The sequence below is a fragment of the Peromyscus eremicus genome, chromosome 18, assembly GCF_949786415.1.
Source record: "Peromyscus eremicus chromosome 18, PerEre_H2_v1, whole genome shotgun sequence".
Classification (NCBI taxonomy): domain Eukaryota; kingdom Metazoa; phylum Chordata; class Mammalia; order Rodentia; family Cricetidae; genus Peromyscus; species Peromyscus eremicus.
Genome location: NC_081434.1, coordinates 39,809,044 through 39,832,384, shown reverse-complemented (window position 1 = coordinate 39,832,384; position 23,341 = coordinate 39,809,044). Strand labels below are relative to the sequence as shown.

Sequence of the window (23,341 nt, the reverse complement as noted above, 5' to 3'; positions counted from 1 at the left end):
TGTGCCTATGGGAATGTGTATGTACATGTGTGTGAATGTATATGTGTGTGTGCTTATGGGAATATGAATGCACATGTGTGTTAGGTGCTAGCATCTGTGTTCATGTATGGAGGTCAGAAGGGAAGTTGGGAGTCCTCTTCTATCACTCTCTCCCTATTTCTTTGAAGCAAGTTCTCTCCTTGAACCTGGTGCTCCATGTTTTCCCAGCAAGGCTGGAAGCCAGAAAACTCCTTGTTCCCTCTCAACTTGGAGCTGGGGATAGAGGTGTGTGTGGGAGTCTGGCTTGTTATGTGGGTGCTGAGACCCAAACTCTGGTCCTCAGTATTGCAAAACCTCTTAACTACAGAGTCATCTCTCCAGCTCCCTATACAGAGATCTTTTAAATAAGATTATTAGGGGGCTGGAGAGATGGGCTGGAGAGATGGCTCAGCAGTTAAGAGCACTAGCTGTTCTTCCAGAGGTCCTGAGTTCAATTCCCAGCAACTACATGGTGGCTCACAACCATCCGTAATGAGATCTGGTGCCCTCTTCTGGCCTGTAGGCAGAACACTGCATACATAATAAATAAATAAATCTTAAAATAAAAAGGAATATTAGTTAAAATGAACCATACTTAAGACCTAAGCATATATGGTTTTTCTCCCTTCTTAGAAGTCAACCAATTTTTTCTGGAAATCTTATAAACTGAGACTATAAACTTTTGTTTTCAGTAGAAACACTTTAACTCTGTGTTTATTTATTGGAGCAGGGTTTTACTTTATCAGCTATAATCCTAACTAATGTTCTTCAGAAAACATGTCATGGTGTAACTAGAGTTTTCCCACCTTGCCCACAGTCAGGACAAATCTCTGTCACCCGCCAGTCCCACAGCTGCTCAGAGCCAACCAAGTAAACACAGAGACTTACATTGCTTACAAACTGTATGGCCATGACAGGCTTCTTGCTAACTGTTCTTTTGGCTTAAATTAATCCATTTCCATAAATCTATACCTTGCCACATGGCTTGTGGCTTACCGGCATCTTCACATGCTGCTTGTCATGGTGGCAGCTGGCAGTGTCTCCTTCCGCCTTCCTGTTCTTTCTTTTCTCCTCTCCGTTAGTCCCGCCTATACTTCCTGCCTGGCCACTGGCCAATCAGTGTTTTATTTATTGACCAATCAGAGCAATTTGACATACAGACCATCCCACAGCATCATGGTTTCATTTGTATCCCTCAGCAACCCTTTGAGATACAATTTCAGAAGCCACCCAAATCACATGTATGAATATCATAAAGACAACTAAGTATGAGTCTCTCTTGAGAAGGCCACGTCCACACTGCCGTGTATTATCCTTTCCTAGAGTGCCTTTCTTTTAACTCCTGTGTTTGAATCTCTTAAAACATCTCCCCTGCGTCGGGCCGTGGTGGCGCACGCCTTTAATCACAGCACTCGGGAGGCAGAGCCAGGCGGATCTCTGTGAGTTCGAGGCCAGCCTGGCTACAGAATGAGTTCCAGGAAAGGCGCAAAGCTACACAGAGAAATCCTGTCTGGAAAAAAAAAATCTCCCCAACAAACTTGACACTGCTTCATGCTGATGTGTCCTGAAATTTGTTTCTGTAGCACAGTCAAAAATCCTGGCTTTCCTGTGAGAAGAGCTCCTGAGGCTGCCACAGGGGGCAGGGTAGAGCTGCTTGCTGCCCACGGCATTGCTGCCCACCCCTTCTTCCTACACATCTGTGAAGACACCAGTAGGAGTGCGAGGGAGCCACTCACAGGCACAGATCCCTGGCACCCGGCTTCTTCCATCACTGAGCTTTGTGTAGTCCCTTCGCCCACTCTTTTAATCCCACGTGAAACCACAGGATCTATTTTGGACAATTCATTTTGTTCTTTTGGTTTTGTTTTCTAGATTATTTTAAAAAACTGCAGCCCTGCCTGGTTGGCACAGGTCTGTGATCTCAGCGACTCGGCTCTTCTAGGTTTTCTACATATGAGCTCATATCACTAGTAAAGAGAGATTGTTTGACCTCATCCTTGTACATCTTCTGTTACTTTTCTTTTTTAACCCAATTATCCCAGAAGGGCTTTGAATACTGTGTTGAACAGATGTGAGAGCAGGCATGCTTGTCTTGCTCCAAAATGATGAAGAAGAATCATCAGTCTTTTAATACTGAGTATAATGTTAGTTGTGGGCATGTCATAAATAACCTTCATTATGTAGAAGCAGTTTCTCCCTATTCTGTTTCCTTGGGTGTTCTTTATCATGAAAGTTCATTGACCGCCCTTGGATGCAGTATTTCGGTATCAACTGAGATAATCACGCTAGACTAATACATTACTTTGATCCTCTCAACTCAATACGTTAAACCATCCTTACATTCTAGGAACAAAACCCACTTGGTCCTGGTACATGATTCTTTTTATGTACTATTGAATTCTGTTTCCCAGATCTTTGTTGAGGATTTTTGTGCCACTGTTTGTTGGGGATATTGGTTTGTCATTTTCTTGTGACATCTAAGTCTGGCTTTGATAACAGGGTGATGCTGGTAACTCACCTTGTCTTAATCAGAGTTGACATTCTATTATCAGAAACTCTGTGTGTGTGTTTGTGTGTGTGTGTGTGTGTGTGTGTGTGTGTGTGCGCGCTTACATACGGAGGACAACCTCAGGTACTGGTGTCATGTCTTAGGTACCATCTACTTTTTAATTTTTGTTTCATTTTGGATTTAGTCTGTCACTAGTCTGGAGCTGGCCAACTAGGCTAAGAGGGCTGGCCAGTGCACCCAAGGAATCCACCTATCTCTGTCTCCCCATTTCTGGGTTTAACATGCTCAGTAATTTTACATGGGTTTCCTGGGATTGAACTCAAGGTTGTCATGCTTGTAAGTCAAGTTCCCCACTACCTGAGACATATCCTCACCACACTGTGAACCTCCGGGCTCTCCACAACCTGAGACACAGCCTCATAGCACTATGGAACTCTGGGCTCTCCTTTCAGTGCAGATAATTTCCCCTGGTGGCTTCTCATTTCTCAATAGCTGCTATTAGGTATAATTGCTGTATTTATAAAATGGACATGATGTACTTTATTTCACAGAATGTGTAGCAAGCACTCCGTGGATTGATGTAGAACCTAATTCAGTGTGGTCGAGACCTCCGTTGACTTGGGATGTAATTGTGCTCCCTCATGAGTGTGTCCTATTAGAGTGGAGGACTAGCGCTGAGGATTCTGGGACAGGAAACATTGTTTTCCTGCTCCCCTTTCCAGCTTGGTGACCACTATCATCAACTCTTTTATCCTCTGCTGTTGCTGCTTTAGTATCCCCATGAACTCAATCCCACGAATCTCCAGGGGCCTGCCTGGCTTACAAGATTCCTCTTCCAAAGAAGCAGTTTATCCCCAGGTGTGCACAGAACCAAAAGTAGGTGGAATAGCCCCACACAGCTTAAAACACAATTTCCCATTCTAGTTGTTTCGTGGGGTAGGTGCTGGGGTGGGTCAACTCAAAGCCCTGGATGTGGGTCTGGGTGGTAGGTGATTTCGTCAGTCCAGGCGGCTGGCACCACCCCCTCAGGTAATGGGGCGAAGCCAGCTCTCCTCTCCCCATGCCATTAGGGCCAGCTCTCCCATGCCCATGATGAGAGGTAGGACCAGCTCTCCTGTGAGGGGCAGGACCAGCTCTCCCAGGGTCCGCAAGGGCAGTGCTGGCTCAGCACAGTCCTCAGATTTCAACACCCATGGTTCCTATGGCCCCCTGTGGTAACATAGACCATGGAGATCAACACAGATCCCAGCTGCAACAGGATCACAGACAGACCCAGACATGCCCCTCGGCTGCAGCTTGGGCCCAGACGTTGCCATGGCCCCAGGTGACAGTGCAGACCACTCAGATCAACATGGCCCTGGTGGCATTATAGCCCTCGGACACCAACATGGCCTCAGGTGGTGGGCCAGACCTCGGGCATCTGCACAGGCTTCAGCAGCAACAGGAGCAACAGACGTCAGCACAGGCCCTGGCTGCAGTAGGGCCATGGGCATTTTTTTTTTTAAACCTTTATTCTTCTCTCATACATCCTGACTGCAGTTTCCTCTCCCTCCCTTCCTCCAAGTCCCTCCCCCACTTCCCCTCTCTTCCAGGACCATCTCCTCTGTTTGCCTTTAAAGACAAAAAGAGCAGGTCTCCCAGGAATATCCACTGCACGTGGCCTAACAAGATACAGTAAGACCGGGCACACACCCTCATATCATGGTTGAATGTGGCAACCGCGGTCGGAGGAAAAGGGTCCCAATCTTAGGCAGAAGAGTCAGAGACACACCCACTCCTGCTGTTGGGAGTCCCTCAAGAACACCAAGCTACACAACCATAATGTATAGGTCAGATCCACACAGGGTCGGTGTTCATCGTTTTTGTCAGCCATGTGCTTCCGGTGTTAATGCAGCGTGTCTGCCCCTATGCAGCAGGACACTTGATCCTTCCTAAAGTGCTTTCACACTCCCTATTCTGCCTCAAGGACCACGGGAAGGAGGGAACTCAAGACACTGTTTCCATTTGGCTTCTGCTTGGTGGAGGATGTGGTGATCTGCTGATTGCTCAGGCCTGGCTTGGGATGTAGCTCTTCGGATTGATTGCTCATGCCTGGGTCAGCAGTCTAATTCTCCTTCTGAGCCCCAGCCCCTTCTCTTTGCTTCAGGATGCCTTTTGGGTGAATGTCAGTGTAGCACAAACATTCTGAGTATAGATCATGCAGCATCAATGCTGGGAACTATGAATGATTTCAGCTACCCATCAGAAATGTGAATGATAAAACTTGCTCTAATTGTGAAGGTAAATAAAACAAAGAACTCTATAAAATCTGGGGTGGTGGAAGCTTCTCTGTGTCATTTTCATCGTTTGTAAAACGTGGTAAACAAAATCCTGATTCTGCAAAGTTGTTATGAGGAGTTGAAATGTCTAGAGCAGTGGTTCTCAGCCTTGCCAATGCTGTGACCCTTTAATACAGTTCCTTATGTTGTGCTCACTCCCAACCATAAAATTATTTTCCTTGCTACTTCTTAACTATAATTTTGATACTGTTATGAATCATAATGCAAATATCTGAGATGATGGATATCTGATATGTGACCCCTGTGAAAGGGTCGTGACCCCTGAGGGGGTCATGACCCACAGTTTGAGAACCACTGGTCCAGAGTGTTTATAACAATGATCTATAGCAAGCACTCAATAAAGTATTAGTGCTCCTGCTATATAGTGACAAGAAAGCAAAATATATTGCTAAAAATAAAAAATTATAGCCAAAGACTATATATATACCCACCAAAGCAGTTGCTAAAAAGGCTTTTTTTGCATATTACCTTGAACTCTTTCACAATCTGATTTCATCATCTTCACCATTAGATTTGGTTTCATGTGCCAAATGTCAAGCGACTCTTTCAAGTCATTTTTGTGCTCTGGGTCTCTGGCCTTTCTTCTTTGAGACACGGATCCGCATTGATTGTATTCAGCAGTGTTCCCTCAGACACTCATTTCTGTCAGAGCTTTTCTGCTCTCGCTGTGTATCTGCTTGACAGTAGGAAGCTTCACACTCAGCAATGGCATAAGTCTGAGAAATAATCGCATGTGGAAGAAAACAACGTCTTAGTCCAGCTTAATGTCTGTTTGTGCAATGACCTTGTTAGGTAACTCCAAGTCCCCTTGGTACATTTCCTATTAAAATTCTGCCTCATCTGCTTCTTATTTGATAGAAATAACTTTCCCCAGAGGAAATTGGGCAGAAAACCTTGCCAGTGTGTTCAACTTCTTGTCCTTTAAGAAATGATACTTTGATTTTAGAGGTTCGACTTTGCTAGGTAATGAAATTATCATGCTGGAACAAGGCATAGAAATAGTAAGTATGATAATTCTTCTTTGCTCATTGTATGCTTTTGCTATTCATAAAGTTTTAGGGCCTTAGATATTAGATACACTTACGTAAGGCCTCATGAACGGTAATTATCTTTTGGCCAAAGAAAAAGCCCGAACGAATGCTAAGCTGCATTATCGCTTGGCTTCTGACATGAGCTGATAATCAGATTTTCTTGCTTAAATCCATGGTGCTTGAACAATGCTACCCACTGTCTGCGCTTCCCGATATTACCCTTAATTAGAAAGAACAGAAACACAAATCTGAATTATTTCAAAATCTGGTTTCCATGGTCAGTGGTTTGAAAGGCTTAACTTTATTATAAATAAACCTGGTTTTATTGGCTAATGAAATCTGAAATGTGAAGCCTGGGATGGTGGGGGTGTAGTACTCTGATGTTTACACATCCAAATATCCAGTGTAGGCAAAGTGTTTTATAATAAATCATTGGATAATTGAATTATGGTTCTTTTGTTCAAGTACACCAGGAGGACCTGGAAGGATCTGGAATTTATATGTTATTGAAAAGCACCATCTTTAAGTTTAGTTATATACATTTCAACAGCTATCAAGGAGATAGATGGTGACCTATTTTACATTTTTTCACTTTGTTCATTTTTGTTCCTTCTGAATATTGAGGTGATGATTATACCTTTGTGATGGTTTGTCTCTGTATGCATATGCCTCCTCAATGTTTGGGTCTCAAATATTCACAATGCTTGTATGTGTATGTATGTGTGTGTATGCAGTATATAATAATGGACGGGCTGGCATAGACAGGAGATCAGTCGCATTTTATTTATGGTCTAATAAAAAGAAGGCTAATAATAGATAAGGAAAACTGACCCCATCTGACAGGCCAATTAATAATGAAATACAGGTAGTAATTTTGATCATCTGGAAGATACCAGGACAAACTCCTAGGACAAGCAGAACATGTAAGGACCTCAAACACTGTTGAGAAATGTGACCAAATGTATCACAGATGTTTCTCCAGTTTTTCTGTGGATAGGAGGACCCAGGTGTCTCTGTATGTCTAAACTGAGGCCTAGATCTCTTTTGTTCTCCATTTTAATGTTCTAAAAGAGACTTCAAAAAGAAAAGACTTTGCAATCCTTGTCTTCTCCTTTTCAATGTTCATTGATATTTTCTGCTCAGTTCATCCACTCCCTTACCACCTCTGTGTTTGGCACTTCGTTCCAATAGAAAACATCCCCACTGACAGGAATCACCCTGGAGAAAGCCCAGTACCTGACTGAGGACCTAAAGCTTAGGGAGGACCGTGTACCGGGTGACTATCAGAGGCAGTTGGAGAACAGCAGGGATTAATCCGAGTCCCGGGGTCTGAGCACTGCTGTTCTCTGCCAAGCCGTGCTGCAGCTTCCTCCAAATTAGTCTTTTTGTCTCCACAGCTCTGTGTCACTGCTTGGGGGTGGAAGTCTTTCTCTTTCCAGTCACCAGGGTGAATGTGTCTCGGTCCAGACTCCTGCGATTGGAGGGATTCCTCATGGGTCCAGGTATTTGCCTTGGGTGGTACTGGTTGGGTAAGGAGCACAGCCTTTACTTCTTCCATAGGGATCAGTTGCCTGTGGTCGGAAGACCGTTTTGAAGGAGTTGGCTGGGAACTACGGTATGGATAGTCTTCTGGAAAAAGTGGCCTACCTTAGCTAGCGAAGACAAGTGAGGGCTGCATTGTCAGACATTGTGCGCTTCCCATACTTCACACATCTCCTCCCCTCAAATGCCGGTGAGTTCACGACGGAACAGAGACTTCTAATTTGCATATTGCACATTGCTTGCAGGTAGCTAAGGGATTGATACGTGTAGCTCTCTCGGAGCCCTGTGGAACCTGGCATAGCCTGGTCACGTCAGGCCAGTAGCTCTTGGCTTTCAGAGCTTCCCTGGGGTAGCTCAATGTTTCTTATAAAGACTGTACATTTTTATTTTTGTCTCATTTGATTCTGGAAATGATTGACAAGTGCCACTTTGATGGAATGTACCTATGTTTAAGGATAAGGTCACAGAGGGGACTGTTTATCAAGTGATTCACTTCAATAATTCTTTGAAAGTAAAGATGCTTAAAAAAAAATGACAATTTCAACAGGAAGCAGTGGCTTCCAGGGGCCTGAAAGGAGAGGCGTTGTCTCATATACCACAGAAAACCCAGATCCCAATGCCTCCTTTATTTACCAACCAGCTAGTGGGGGGTGGGGGGAGGCTTTAAAGGAGGCTGGTAAGAGGCTGGCTTCTGAGTTCCACCACCCTTGGCTCACCCTGCAGAGTCAAGACAAGGATTTACTTCCTAGAAACAAAGATAAAAAGTTCTCAACTCGAGGATGACATGGAGATTACACAGTAATACCTTGCAATTTTATTTAGTTGCCTTTTATAAGGACCTTCAGACCATTTCCTCCTGTTCTGTTGCCCTGGATTTCTTCTTCCAGAATATCTCCCAGCCTTGGATTTGAGAAAACAAACAAATGGGCTTAAGAAATGTTTTTTGCTTGAACCCCCGGGATTCTGTCATAGGAAAGACAGGCTTGCTGTCCCTTGGTGTTGGGACGCTTACTGTATGGCCGGCACACCTGAGTCTAAAGCTTGGAGCTGGACTTTTAGTGTTTAGTGCTTTACTATGAAAAGTGAAGGGACTGTTGTAATGTCTCCTGGCCATGACCAGGATGTTGTGCCCACGAATTCCCAACAGTGAGGTCCTATGCACAAGACCATACTAATCAACATTCCAGCATGGATGGAGAAGAACTCATTCAAGGCTCCACCTCTGGTTGAAGAGCTACAGGAAGTTGACGGCTGCTGAGGGAGGGTGGTCGGCTTTCTTCAAGGACAAGTCCCCTGATAGGTTGTCTGTGCCCAATACATATGGGCACATGAATTGGGCTTAGTAATAGTAGTTTATATTTAGCTATCTTTCTATGTATCTCTCAACAATAATCATAAAGGAAATGGTCATGAATTTGTGAGAGGAGAGAGAGAGAGACAGAGAGAGAGAGAGAGAGAAATAGTGTGTAGAGAGTGGGAGTGGAAATAGAGGGATAGATATGATGAAAATACATTGTGTCCATAAAACAATTTCTCAAAAATAAATACTTTTTTTTTGCTTTTGTTTTTTTGAGATAGGGTTTCTCTGTGTAGTTTTGGTGCCTGTCCTGGATCTCGCTCTGTAGCCCAGGCTGGCCTTGACCTCACAGAGATCCACCTGGTTCTGCCTCCCGAGTGCTGAGGTTAAAGGTGTGCGCCACTACCGCCTGGCTAAAAAAAATAAATACTTTTAGAAGGGAAAAAGTTAAAGGAAAAAGTGAGTGGGTAGTCAAACCTCTTCAGGTCCCTGAGGGAAGTCTTTAACATGGGATAGACTGAAATACACAGAGGAGGGGAGTTTAGAGAAGCAAACAGACCAAACTCATCCATACCTGACCCTGCAGACCCCAAATGTTGGTTAAACAGCGCTCTGCTCGTGGCTGCCCGCTGCCCGCAGAGGCCATGCCGGCGGAGGAGAGTGCTGATTGGAAGAATCACAGCCATGGTTACCTTTTTAGAGCTTTATTGGGAGAGAGGAGGGAGAGAAAGGGAGAGAGAGAGAGAGAGAGAGAGAGAGAGAGAGAGAGAGAGAGAGAGAGAGAGAGAGGAGAGAGAGGAGAGAGAGAGGGAGGGAAAGGAAAGAGAGGGACGCACAGAGGGCCCGCCCGCTTTTTAGGCTGGGACACCATGGCAGGCTGATGACGTAATTAAGGACAGAATCCTTACACCACACCCCAATGAGAGAAGAGACGAAATATCCCAAACACGTGGTTACGATGCCATCGTTTAAAAAGAAGACGTCGCATGATCAAGAAAGTCACTGGAGAGGAACTGTGTGATATGCCATGTGAGAGAAGGAAGTCCCTGGAAAGTAGAAAGGAAAACTTAAAAGAAAATGGAAAACAAGAGATAGGGGGTAGGATGGAGGGAGGAAGGAGAGGAGGGAGGGGAGGAAGAGGACAGACACACACAAAGAGAGTCTATGAATCATTTTCACACACACACACACACACACATACACACACACACACACAAAAAAAAAAAAAGAAAGAAAAGAAAAAAAAAGAAAAGAAAAAGGGAAAGAGGTTTGTAAAACTGCAAAACAGGAATTTCCAGGTCGTAAGAGTGGTTGGAACGCCCAGACGGTGAAAGAAAACCCACACTATGGCACTTTATTGTGAAACTTATTTCAATAGTGACAAAGAGATCTTAACGTTCTCGGAGATGCATGACAAAGGATATAAATAAAACAAATATCACCCGGACAGATCACAAAAGAATGTAAATCAGAATGGCATCAGCCTGAGATGCCAAAGATCAGAGAAAGTCACCAAAGTGCATCTGTGCTGTGCGGTCTTTTAGTCCAGAAAACATGCGCTTCCAGTCGATGGCAGATGTTATGATTTTCTAGTCATGCGGCCAGAGACTGGTCTTAGATGTTTTAAGCTGTGGTAGGAAGTGATCTCCCAAGACAGAAAGGCCACCTCTAAATGACACAGGGAAGAGATGCAGAATTTATTCACTCAGCTCAGGATTTTTGCCCTTGTCCAATTGCCTGTGGGAATTTAAGATTTATTCTGAAAAAATTCTACAGATACTGTCAAGACCTGGGTCGCAGAGCAAAATGTAAATGTCACCTGTTAATGGTAATAAAACAATAAAGCTTTTAGCTTTAAAATACCTTACTATTAATACATGTGCCATAAATAATAGCAACATATGATTATTAGTCAGGACCCACAAAATTAAAAAAATGTTATTTTGTCATCAATTTTGTGTACTATGATGAATAATATTTCATTAATATTATGTCTTAAGTGATCATAAGGATTTTTTCTGGCTTATTTTCTATAAACCTACTTATGAGAACATTATTGAAATCCTTTCCTTTTAGCAATTTCATTTTCAATATTGTAAACAATTTCTGATATATATATTTTTTTATTTTCGGAAGGATCCTTCTTCTCTTTCAGCGTTACTGATGTTGTTTAGTGTATTTTATAGTTCCTATTGGGCTAGATTTATGAGGAATTATTTTGAAATATAAATTTTAGTATGTCTAGAGGTGATTATTCTTACACAATAATTTAAAATTGTTAAGTTTATTTATTTTTTGTCTTCTGTGTGATTATTTTGCCTGCATGTATGTTTATGCATGCCTAGTTTCCTTGGAGATCCTAAGAAGATACTGAATCCTTTCCATCCAGAGTTACAGATGGTTGTGAGCTGACATGTAGGTGCTGGGAATAGGATCAGAGTCCTCTGGAAGAGCATCCAATACTTTTAACCACCGAACAACCTCTCTAGCCTACAGGATAGCTTTTCTTAAGAAACGACTCTTACGGCGGAAGTGGCCTTCTTTCCTTTCTGCTGGGTACCGGCTCCTTGCTGTCGAAATGGGCAAGTTCATGAAACCCGGGAAAGTGGTGCTGGTCCTGGCTGGACGCTACTCCGGACGCAAAGCCGTCATCGTGAAGAACATTGATGATGGCACCTCAGACCGCCCTTACAGTCATGCCCTGGTGGCTGGAATTGACCGCTATCCCCGAAAAGTGACAGCTGCCATGGGCAAGAAGAAAATCGCCAAGAGGTCAAAGATCAAGTCCTTTGTGAAAGTTTATAACTACAATCACCTCATGCCCACAAGCTACTCTGTGGACATCCCCTTGGACAAAACAGTTGTCAACAAGGATGTCTTTAGAAACCCAGCCCTGAAACTCAAGGCCAGGCAGGAGGCCAAGGTCAAGTTTGAGGAAAGATACAAGACAGAGAAGAACAAATGGTTTTTCCAGAAGCTTCACTTTTAGGTATATTTTTGTTCCCATCATTAAAAAAAAAAAAAAAAAAAGAAACGACTCTTTCTACAAATCCATTTTGCATGGATCTGGATTTCCTGCTATACAAGAACCATGGTATTTCCATGTTTCCTCTGAAATGTCCTGTAACTTTTGAGTGTTGTAAGAAGCCGAAAGCAGCTGCAATTGGCATGTACCTAAGGAGTGCAGTTTCAGCTTTTTACTCTAGGGCTTACTCCAGGTATTGACAACAATAAAACATACCTCTTGATTGTAGGCCCTTTAGTTTGGGGGAGAAGTAGATTACCTAGGGATTTCTTCCCAAGGCCGAGTGAGTGTAGGTCAGTGAGTAGTAGCCTCCTGTGTACTAACCCTTATCAGAAACAATCAGTTTTACCTAGAGTAAAATTAACTTCCGGGAACACAGCTTGCTTTTTGACTCCGCATCTTACAAACACAGCACACCGGGTCCCAGGAAGAATAGCACAGGAATACAGGCCACCCAGCTCAGCCTGTCTCAGCCGAAGAGTGACAGGAAGCCTTCCTGTAGTCGGAGAACTGCCACAGCCCCGGCCTCTGCCATCTCTCATCGTGAAACCTCCACTCAAGGAGTGTTGACAGAATCTCCGTTTACCATTGGTCCTCAACTAAAGTTTCCACAACCAATAGGATGGAGTACGCAGTGACGTGCTCAAATATAAGTATTTGCTTTACACAAGCCATGGGGATCCAGAACTGTAATCTGGACTCGCAAATTCACGAAAGTAAACTAAAAGGGGAAAGAAAAATGACAGAAGCCCTTCTGTGTGGTCAGAGTAGCCTCGTAGGTGGGTCACTGTTGTAGGTCACTGGGTTGGTCACCGGGTGATATGAATGATTCCTTTTCTCCTCTGGCAGTGTCCAGAGTGGGTTCCAGCACTGTGAACACTAGACAGCGCATGGGTGAAGCGTCTAGTCAGCATGAACTCTGTGCCTCTGTGCTCATGACCTAAGTGTTTTCCTCAGCAGGAAGGCTTTACCATCAGGGCGTGGAGAACAACTGATAACCAGGGCAATAGTTTGTGATGCCGGGGACCCCTTTGGCCAACAACTCAATGTGATGTAACCAATTTCTGGCACTGGTGGTTTTACTTGGTGGCATGGGATGTCTGATTGGAGCATTCTGTCCCCCATTACACGGTGACTTCATTGAAATTTGCTTTACATATGTATATGTATTTCGGAAACTTCTGCAGTAGTAGGCTTCCATGTTAGTTGTGCTGGCTCCTGTCCCCTCCTTTACTCCTCTCCTCTCCTCCCCATTTACTCCTCCTAGTTTCCCTTTTATCTCCCCAAAGCATTATGTAGCCTATTGCCCTTTGCTTTAGAGATTCCCTCCGCTCCCCACTCCCATAGTAGGTACTCGACCGCTGTGGTTATTCAGACTGTAGTATACACATTGCAAGATTATTTCTTACATTGTTATTGTTTAGGTCTCAATTCTCAGTTAAAGAATGATTGCAGATTTCTGCAACACAAGTTAAAAAGCATCACCTTTAAGGATGTTAAGACCTCCACCAAACAATAAGGCTGTTGCAGAAATCCCTGTTTTTGCCTTTGGTCTGCAGGGGTGATGCATTTCCCATGATCCTAAGGGAGAAGTCCAGGTACAGGATCTCCGATTTCTTACTCTGTCCTCCTGTGTCCTCTAATTACAGTTGCTGTAGGTGGCCCAAAGCTGCTGCGTCCCTTACATAATGCCAAGGGAGAAAGAAAATAGGATTTCATTGGCTACTGTACTTAGAATGGATCCTCAAGCCAAGAAAGAAAACCACAATGGGCTTGGCAAACAAACAATTGAAAAGTACAGGTGCTGGGAGTGTGCACAGCCCCAAAATCAACATGACTTGGGAAGAGAGAGGGTTGGAAAACAAAGAAAGGTGCTTTTCATTCAGCGAAATTTATTTCTTTTCAATATTTGTGATCTGCAGCTGATAGTGCACGAGGCCACTTGGCATTATTTCCTGACAAAGGGGAAGGCTGCTGTGCCTAGCAGACGCCCGAGCGGCCTGTGGCATGAGGTGCGCCATTTGTCAAGAAGATCAATATTGACTGTTCTTGTATCTTTGTGGTGAAAGTTTGCGCTTCCCTAAAAAAAAAAAAAAAAAAAAAAAAAAAAAGAAAAAGAAAAAAGAAGGGTGGGGGCTTTAAAATATAGAGCACGTGCCCAGTTCAGATACTGAATCAAGTGATTGCAACAGGTCTTCATGGAGAGCCGTCCCCTCCCGATAGTGAGCTGTCCCTTTTTTAAGGAGTCAGGTTCCTTTGTCTCACAACACTGGCAGCCTCTTCTTCATCTTTCCAGTTCAGTCGCAGCTCCATGAAACACACACTCTGAATGTAACAGTGCACTTCAAGGTATGTTCTGAAACATCAATTCTATTCAGTTCAATCCAACATGGACCAATAAAGCCTCACATCTCACGTAGCAGGAACTATGCTAAGGCACCGGGTGAATAAGGTGAGGGGCAGGGACTGTATTCGCTTTTGATGCCTCGACTTCCATAGTTTGCCATATTTAGATTGCAGAGGAGTGAGTCCTCTGGTCTGCAGGTAGAGGAAGAGGAGGGAGCCTGGTTCACGACCAGCTTCCTTGCCTATAGAAAGCATTAAATCCTTTACATCAAAATGTCGTCTAGGTCTTTAATCAGCTGGAATCTGTGATGATGCAGATCCTGATTGAGTAGATGTAGGTGGAGTGAGAGAACCTCCTGGTGTAATAGGCTTCTGGGTGGTGCTGCTGAGCCAGCCCGGTGTGGTGTTCTAATAGAAGTTATTTGCTATCTGCATCAATTGCCTGGGGAGATTTCTTTTTTAATCACTGTATACTCTTGGACTCTGCCATAGGCATTTTGCATCAGAATTTGTATTATAAAATATATATTTCCCCAGATGTTTTTTAAAAGTGACAGTTACAGACAGCTGTTTAAAACACAGTGAAGAGTGTACCTTATTTAGGTTTTTCTTTCAGAATAAAGAATATGAAAAGTAGAATTCTATGAAGGTAAACAAGGCTATACGCAGCTAAGCTCATGGGTACTAAAGGACTGTGGGGGAGTGAGTGGGTCTGAGGATCTTGAGAGGTGAGATTCAAAGTTGAGCAGATCAGGAGAGCAAGAGAGAAACAGGTCAGGGTCACCTGCCTGGCTTTGTGCGTTTGTGTGGCTGGATGTGTCCGCACTAAGGAAAGGAGGCTACATGATGTGGGTTTGAGAAGAATAGATTTGGGACTGCCTTACAACAGCTACTTCTGCAGCCTTGAAGGGTTACTTAGCATTCCATTTTAAAGTAAGGATAACGATTGCTGGGAAGGAAGCCCTAGGAAAAAATAGAAACCGAGGAGCAGAGATGACAGAGGGATCTAACTGGACATTGTTATAGCTTCATTTCTGTTGCTGGTACAGAACACTCTGGTCAAAAATGACTTAAGGGGAAGAAAAGGTTTAGTTAATATTTTTTCCTTTCTTTTTTATTAATTGAATTTATTTATTTCACATTCTGACCACAGTTTCCCCTCCCTCCTCTCCTCTCATTTTCTCCCCCATCTCACCCCTCCACCCCGCCCCACAGCCCAGCCATCCACTCCTCCTCAGTTTCTGTTCAGAAAGGGGCAGGCCTCCCATGGATATCAGCAAAGCACAGCATATCAAGTTGCAGTAAGACTAAGCACCATCTCTTGTATTAAGGCTGGGCAAGACAACCAGTATGAGGACTAGATTCCCAAAAGCCAGCCAAAGCGTTAGGGACAGCCCTTGCTCCCACTGTTATGAGTTCGACTTTGAAATAGATACTATCTTCAATATTGAAAGTGTTATACGTACAATGTATTCAATATCTAAGCAATGATATAATGTTCAGTCATATCCAAACAATGAAAATGGCATATAAACATTGATGGACAATTGGTACTGACAAAACATTTAATAAACTGCTTCTCACTATAATCGAGTGAAATCGTCCTTTTGGTTACTTCATTCACTGTTATTTATTCAATATCTGTTGCTATTTCCCCTCTCAAATTTTGTTGATTACTTCAAGGTCCCAACAGCTGACTTGAACATCCCCTCTCCTGTCTCCTGACTGCTTCTTCCTTTCCACAGCTCTACCTTCTGGTCTGCTAGACATTCCCTGTGTTTGTAGTGACCCTCCTCTAGGTCACCACATACTACCTACCGCCTTTGCCCGTGAGTCTAATTCTAAAGTACTCCCATCTGAGAAGCCGTATCTTATTTCTGTATATAAATTAGAGTGGGGGAGGGGATGGGGAGATGGATCAACGGTTAAAAGCACTTACTGTTGTTACAAAGGACAGGAGTTCGGTTCCCAGCACCCACACTGAGTGGCTCACAACTGTCAGTCACTCCAAATCCGGTGGCTTTGATGCCCTCTGAAGACACTGCACTGATGTACACACACCCCTCCAAACATGTAGATAATTAAAAATATTTAAAAATTAAGAGTATTGCTCTTAACGTTTCCCCATTACTTTTGACCTTACCTAGTTTTCATCTTGGTGTCAACATCAAAAAAAAATGTCCATTTGATATCTATTGTGCAATGTATGTCACCCTTCACTAAAATCTCAGTTTCATGAACTGTTTGTGGCACATGGTGTAGCTGAGTAAAAAAACAAATTCCTGCATGCCCAGGAAATGTTCACTAATCCCTTTAATGAAACTCACAATATGTGTGTGCTGTATGCAGTAGGAGTCAATTGTAGTTGTTTTCAGGATTATAACTTTTCAAGAATATAGAGACAAACGTGCTATTCCAAGGTCACTCATTTAGTGACGTAAGGGCTGTAGGTGGGGGGCCCTGTTTGTAGAGTCACAGACCTAACATCGTTTGGTTTATTTTATTTTTCTCTTTTTGCCTCACAGTCTAGCCCTCGTGGTGAAAAAACACCCTCGCCCTGCTCCAGGTTTGTGACTCACATGAAGAATTTTTCTGCATCACATAAAATGGATAGATTAAATTTTCTACCATTTCCAGGTAAATGAGCCCAGAGAAATTCACGGTTTCCAAAGAAGCTATAGAGTATACAGGCAAAAATCATAAGCTTTCACCCTTTAGTGCCTTCCAACCTGGTGATGAAAGAGGCCCTTCATTGGTTTGTGAAGTCTGCAAATCCAGGGGGAGGTTGGCTCAAGGCTTGGCTGGATCCATGGATCCACGGACATTACTAGGGTTTTATCCCACTGATATTACTGGCTTTATTTAATTGTTGCTTTCGCTTTCAGAATGGGTAGAAAATTGTAGCCAGAGGTATGCATTATTCTTAGAGTTGATGATCTCAAAAGGAAAAGCTTGAGGCAGAGGCAGGTGGATCTCTTTGAGTTTGAGGCCAATCTGTTCTATATAGAGAGTTCTAGACCACCCAGGGCTATATAGTGAGACCCTGTTTCAAAATCCAAAAGGAAGCAAACCAAAGTAAGACCCTGTTTCTTCCTTTACATACATACATAGCTTTACATTATGTCTGATGACTTTGACTGGCCAAATTTGGGTCTCAAGTGCCTGGTAAAATGAAGCATGTTAGGTGGTCCGCAATGGAAACTGTACCTGAATTGTACCAAATGTGTGTGTTTAGAGTGGGGACAGAGAGGTAAAGAGAAAGAGAGGCAGGGCTGGGGACGGTTTTCCAAACTAAATTGATGGCGAACAAGTTTTTTACAGGAATATAATTTTTTGGCGAGGCCAATGAGATGTGTAGTTATGTTCTCATCTACTGTGTTCTTCCACTGCAGACTGTTATGCCACTGGGGACTATCGATAAACTCCGTTTTGAGGAGTATTTCCATGACTTGAAAGGGAAATGAGTCATATGACCAATTTATTATCTAAGAAAAAGCAATAATTTTATAATGATCGATGAAGCAGGTGGTGGTTGTGCTTTGATTTGTGTTCTGTCATTTTATCAATTTTGAATGTTAGAAAGTTTTCATTTGTTCTGTTATGTTTTCATTTCATATGTTATGTTAAGTTATACTTACTTATGTAATATACTCATATAGTGTTAATCCCAAAGATGGCTAAATTAATTAAAATCAGCAATTAATTAAAGCAAGCCTTTTAATTTGTGTACATGGGCTGCCTCCACCCGAGATGGGGTTCAGGAGGTCAGCATTGGATACGAGGAAGACAAGGATTTCATAGAGCTCAGGGGTAAAGGGTTTCCAAATGCGGGAAAATAGGTGGGGTTGCAGGAGCAGAACATAACAGGGGTTCAAAGCAAGGCAATCACAGCAGGTGGTCATGACAAGGTAGTCATAGGTGGTCATGACAAAGGTAGTCATAAGTAACAGGTAATCATAAGTAACAGGTGGTCATAACAAGGTAGTCATAGGTGGTCATGACAAAGGTAGTCATAAGTAACAGGTAATCATAAGTAACAGGTGGTCATGACAAGGTAGTCATAGGTGGTCATGACAAAGGTAGTCATAAGTAACAGGTAATCATAAGTAACAGGTGGTCATAACAAGGTAGTCATAGGTGGTCAACAATGGCAACAAAGACACTGTTGCCATTCCTGGAACAGGCAGTACAGAAACATTTGTAGTTAAGGTTGGGGAGTGGCACTCCTTGAAAAACAGAGGTTTTTCATAAACAGGAATGAACCCAGTTTGTCTTTACTATAAGATGACTTTTAAGCCTAACATGGGGTTGGTCTGGTTCTTCATTAGTTTCTTACATATGCTTGGATATCAGGGTTTTATGATGGTGTCAATGTTCTGGATTGTATAATTTTGATGAGATCTTTCTCCAAGGCTTTATATCTATAGGTTGAACCAACTGCAGCTCAAAATGTATTTATGGCTATGATAAAGTACCTCTATTCTAAACATATGCAGACTTTTCAGTCTTGTCATTATATTAAATGATATGATATAACAAGTATTTACATAGCACATACGTTGTTATCAGGTATTGGTAGTAATCCAGAGATGATTTAAACTGCATGGGAAGCCCTGTAGGTTATTTACAAGTACTGTGCCTTCCTATACAAGGGACATGGAGAACCTCAAGTTTTGGTGCCAATGAACAAGGAGTCCAGGAACTAGTCCCCTTTGGACACTAAAAGACAATGGTAGTATGGCTTTCATATTTCAGGGGTTTGGTAGCATATATTAAAGTGGATTTTGATGTATCCCACTCTTGTTAGTATTATACAAAGACCCTGTTAAGGAATTTACTCAGTTTCAGGCAATTGGTGTAAGTCAATAAAAGTAAATACCAACATCTTTATTCTTTTCAAAATATCAAGGATGATCAGAAATGGCGACTATATCTGTCTGAAACATGTAGGATTTCAAAATCCAGTGCATGAGAATCTTCAGAGCTGAGGCTATGACTGTAACTGTTGGAGAATTGCCCTGCTTTAAAGTCATGTGACTTCTGCTGATAGCTCTAAGTGCTTTAATATTCTTCTTAAACTTGATGACCTGACATCTTCATGTAAGCTGTGACTAGAGACACCAGTGGGTGGGGATAGTTAGTCATCAGGGACTCTCTAGGGCTGAGACACATACTTGGTTTTATGTAACCCTTAGGACAAATGAATAGCGTTTGAGTTCTGGGTTCTGTATCAGGATGGGGATCTGAACTGGACACTTGAAAGATGGAAGATCCATAGCAAGGCTGGCTGATAGGGAAGGGGGAATCACTGCCTTTTTCTTTAAGACAGGGATGTGATGTGATTCAGTTGTCTATAGTAGCAGTTAAAGACAGATGGAAGGGCAAGTCTAAAGGCAAGAAATCTACTCTTGAAGCTATTATAGTTGCCAGGTAAAAAGATGACAGGAAATGGTGTGTTTATGAAATTAGAGGGAAGGAACAACCAGAGGTGACATGTTCACAGGACAGGAGCATGGATTAAAGATGAGGGCTGAGATCAAAAGCTGATGTGGGAGAACATTTACACTACCATGAGTTTACCCAATAAGGGATGATTGAACACCCTTCAGGTAACTGGCATCAGGCTACTTTTTGGAAATATATACAGGAAAAAGACAGGTCCGGTCCCTGTCCTCTTGAAATGTGCTTTTAAGTAAGGTAAAAATTGATAAGTAAACAAATAAATTACCAAGGTTACAGTAGATAACAATAAAAGCTATGAAGAAAAATAGTAGGGAATTTTCTTATGTATCTTAGTAACCAGTCCCTGCCCAACCGCAGACTCCGATGACAGACAGGCTATTTAATATCTTCATAGTTCTCTCATTTCTAGACTTTCATATCAATAGAATTATTCGACATGCAGTTTCCTAAATCTAACTTCCTTCATTCAGTATAATGCATTTCAGACCTATGGTGTTAGTGGTGATGCATGGATTTACCACGGTTTATCCAGCTATCGGTTGAATAATTTTTTTTTTTTAATGAGAGGCTTTGTTGAGTTGACTGGAATGTTAGTTTAAATATTAATTGTGAAAATGATTATAGACCTGTATGTTTGATGAGGCATATAGTGGGACACTAATCAGTGAATTCTACACTATGCAAATTTTATTTCAGTAAATCTTATAGTGAAGAAGCTTCTATACAATTTTTCAAAAACTTGAAAACTAAATTCAAGAAAAATGAAAAACAGATTAATTAGTGCACTGGAGGGAATACAGCAGACTTGGAGCTACTTAATAATGTATGGTGGTTAAGAAAATTGAGATTCATTCTGGAGAAGGGAAGGTGTTGTGTGAATTGAAACGAAAAGTAAATGGTGCTGAGGGGTTGGGAGCTTTGTCAGTCACACGGAAGAGTTTTGGATTTTGTCCTCAATTACATGGCGGCACTGAAGTCACAGCCAAAGATGTTCTTCTTCCCATCTACTTTAAGAGATCATCACCTTGTGGTTTGTATACCTACCTGGAGCAGAGGGATGCAATGGCTGTGAGAATGTGAGTGGGTGGAGGTGGAGAAGGAGATACAAATAGATATAGATGCTGATAATGATACACTCAAGTGTGTGCACACACGCACACAGAGACATACACAGACATGAGCACAAACCACACTCGTAGAGATAAACATGACGACTGTCACATTGATAAGCTCTCTCTGCCACAGACCATGTGTTCTCCAACATTCAGAATTCCAGTGGGAGTTACACAGATAAACATATCTTCAGTAGGGAGATGGGGAATTCATCTAAAGGCCATGGTTTCTGGCTGAGACAGATTCCTATGACATGGTTCAATAGCACATAGTAAGTGCTGCTCTATATCAAGCTCCATATCGGGCACTTGGGGCAGCCCTAAGAAAACTATATGGATAAAGTCTTACAGGTGCAAGAAAGTATAAAGTTATCCCAAAAGGAGATCACCAAAGCACGCAGCTTTCTGATGAACTCTATCAACTGATGTTGACCTGGTGACCACAGAATGTCACTTGAGAGGCACTGTCCCAGCTGTTGACCTCTGTCTGTGCAGTAGGGTGAGGAAGCAGAGTGTGGAGAATATGGGAAGACAGGGACAGAAAAGGGAGAAGGAGAGCTGGGACCTTGTTAAGCTGGAACCCTAATTTTTCCTAGAGCTCATAGCCAGGCATGACCCATGTATCTACAGGTTTGGGGAAGATTTTTGTGTTTCCTGCCAGAGTCGCCATTCTGTCGACATAGCACTCAGGACGGTCTCAGCGGAATTCATTCTCTACAAGTCTTATAAATCTTGGTGAGTCCTCTGCTAAGACCACATTGATTTCCTAGAGAAGCCCCAGTTTTGTTCCGCCATTTTGCTTCCTATCTTAGCTTGTCACGTATCTTGACACATACGTCAGAATCACTTTGTAACCAACAGAAGAAGGTACCACCTGGCCCTGCCTCTTTTGCTGCCCTTGTCTCTTTCTTGAAGATTTCTTGCTCTTTTTTTGGCACAACTGAGAGCTTCCATTCCACCCCCACGAGCTTGTGAGAACATGCTCAGATTCTGGTGGGGGCTCATAGGAGTGCTCACTCCAAAGGGGGGGTTCCCACCAGGATCTGGAATATGTCTGTATCCTTGTCACCGCTACAGAGCTTGGGATTGGCTTTGACACCTCACCTCTTGGTACAAAACTAATTTTCATGGATTGGCAGACATCTGCATTTGGGGGACTGCTTCCAGTTGCTCAGCTTTGGGGAGGAAATGATGCAAATAAAAACCCAAGGCTTAGTTCTTGGGAAATTCAGGAAGTGTGTCCCAGAAAGGGAGGGGAGAAGGACATTTGTCAAAGTGCTTGTGCCACTGAGTCCCCTTGTGAATGCTCTCTGCTTTTTGTGCCTGCCAGACTCTGAAGAATGAAACTCAAGCACAAAGCGAAGGAGGCACCGGCAAGGGAGAGAGCAACGTTTTCTAATCCATGTGGATCAAAACCATGCAGGTTTTGATTCTTCGGTCTTCCTTAGCCTGCTGGATTAATCACATGGATTAATAACACACAGTAGCCTTCACTCACTGCTGCCTCCTGGCCTTTGTGCTCACTCCTCCCCCCAACTCTGTTTTTGAATTCCGCGAAGCTGGAGGAACAAAGGGAACAGCACTTTGTGAGTAACATGGCAGTTGGCCTGGTGGTCCACTCCTCCAGAAGATGGACTCCGCATTCCTAGTTTGCAGAATTCTTGCTTGTGCTGCATGGTAACTAACCGCTACGACTTGTGGATTATTTAGGATGTCTTTGGGGGCTTATGTTCTGTGTTATTTTGCTGAGTGAAAAGTAGCACATTGTAGTTCTTTACATTGCAAATAAGAGCCGAGGCCAGGCAGAGTGAAAGGCGTCTGCCCTGAGGAGAGGTAGGGAAGGGCTTGGCTAGTGTGCTCGCCTTGACTATGTTTAATGTCTCACTTTCATAAACTCAACACCTCTGTATTCTCTGGGGTAGGATCACCAAGACAATGTTTGTTTAAACAATAAGCAGCAAGCAACACTCACTGAACATAATTAGGTGCTAACTATCATTTTAATTGTCATAGAAACCCGATGGGGAAGTCGTACTATTATCCCCTCCATTTTTTGATAAAATAATGAGTCAGGGCAGTCAGTATCTCACTGGGTCAGAGCTGAGACAATGTAGACGGGTGCTTGGCCAGTTGGTGATTCTCCTGGCCTACAGCTCATTTGTTTAAGCTTGGCTCACTGTGTCCTTGAGAATTGTGTAAAGCTCCGAGCCTGTGTTTTAATGTTTCCGAATACGTTGTCCTTTCTTTAAAGAAATGAGGTCCCATGGCCAGAGAATAGAAACCATGATGATTTCCTATTCCAGTTCAGAGAAATGGTTTGAGAACAAGACAACAGCTATCCAAGGGGAGCAAAATCCAGGTTCTGGGGAGGAAAGTCCTGGGCTCGGAGAGGTACTGATGAGCATTGCGGCACCATATTACTTACTCAGTCACGGTTCAAACACTGAACATCCTCTGCTCTATTCTCCAGGGACTAATACTTCATGGGTTCCAGGATTAGTTTCCTTATACTTGTTTGTAAATTGGCTTTTAGGAGGTATTAGAAATGACAGGGACAGTGTTCTCGCTAGGTTCAGAAATCACATATGTCTATGATTATACAACCAGGGCTTTCTGAAAAAATCACATTCCTCAATGAGAAAAACCATATTGGCGGGGG

General features: G+C 42.9%; 2 protein-coding genes across 4 annotated transcripts in view; both read left to right on the top strand.

Annotated features, from left to right (window-relative positions):
* The window catches only part of C18H12orf42 (chromosome 18 C12orf42 homolog), a 136,640-nt gene that overhangs the window by 64,962 nt on the left and 48,337 nt on the right, over positions 1-23,341 (top strand). For 2 of the 3 annotated variants that reach the window (XM_059245373.1, XM_059245375.1), the window contains exon 3: positions 16,633-16,744. In XM_059245373.1, the coding sequence (XP_059101356.1) occupies positions 16,633-16,744 (112 nt within the window). Of the gene's footprint in view, positions 1-7,457; positions 7,630-16,632; positions 16,745-23,341 lie in introns of all 3 variants that reach the window. The other variant, XM_059245374.1, reaches the window with a different exon arrangement.
* Positions 11,269-11,725, top strand: LOC131894997 (large ribosomal subunit protein eL27-like). The gene has a single exon (XM_059245376.1). It carries the CDS (start codon positions 11,315-11,317, stop codon positions 11,723-11,725), a length of 411 nt encoding a protein of 136 aa, XP_059101359.1. The 5' UTR covers positions 11,269-11,314.

Bases quoted from the DNA above. Each gene is read 5' to 3' on its own strand.
- LOC131894997 (XM_059245376.1), top strand. From the start codon at position 11,315: ATGGGCAAGTTCATGAAACCCGGGAAAGTGGTGCTGGTCCTGGCTGGA.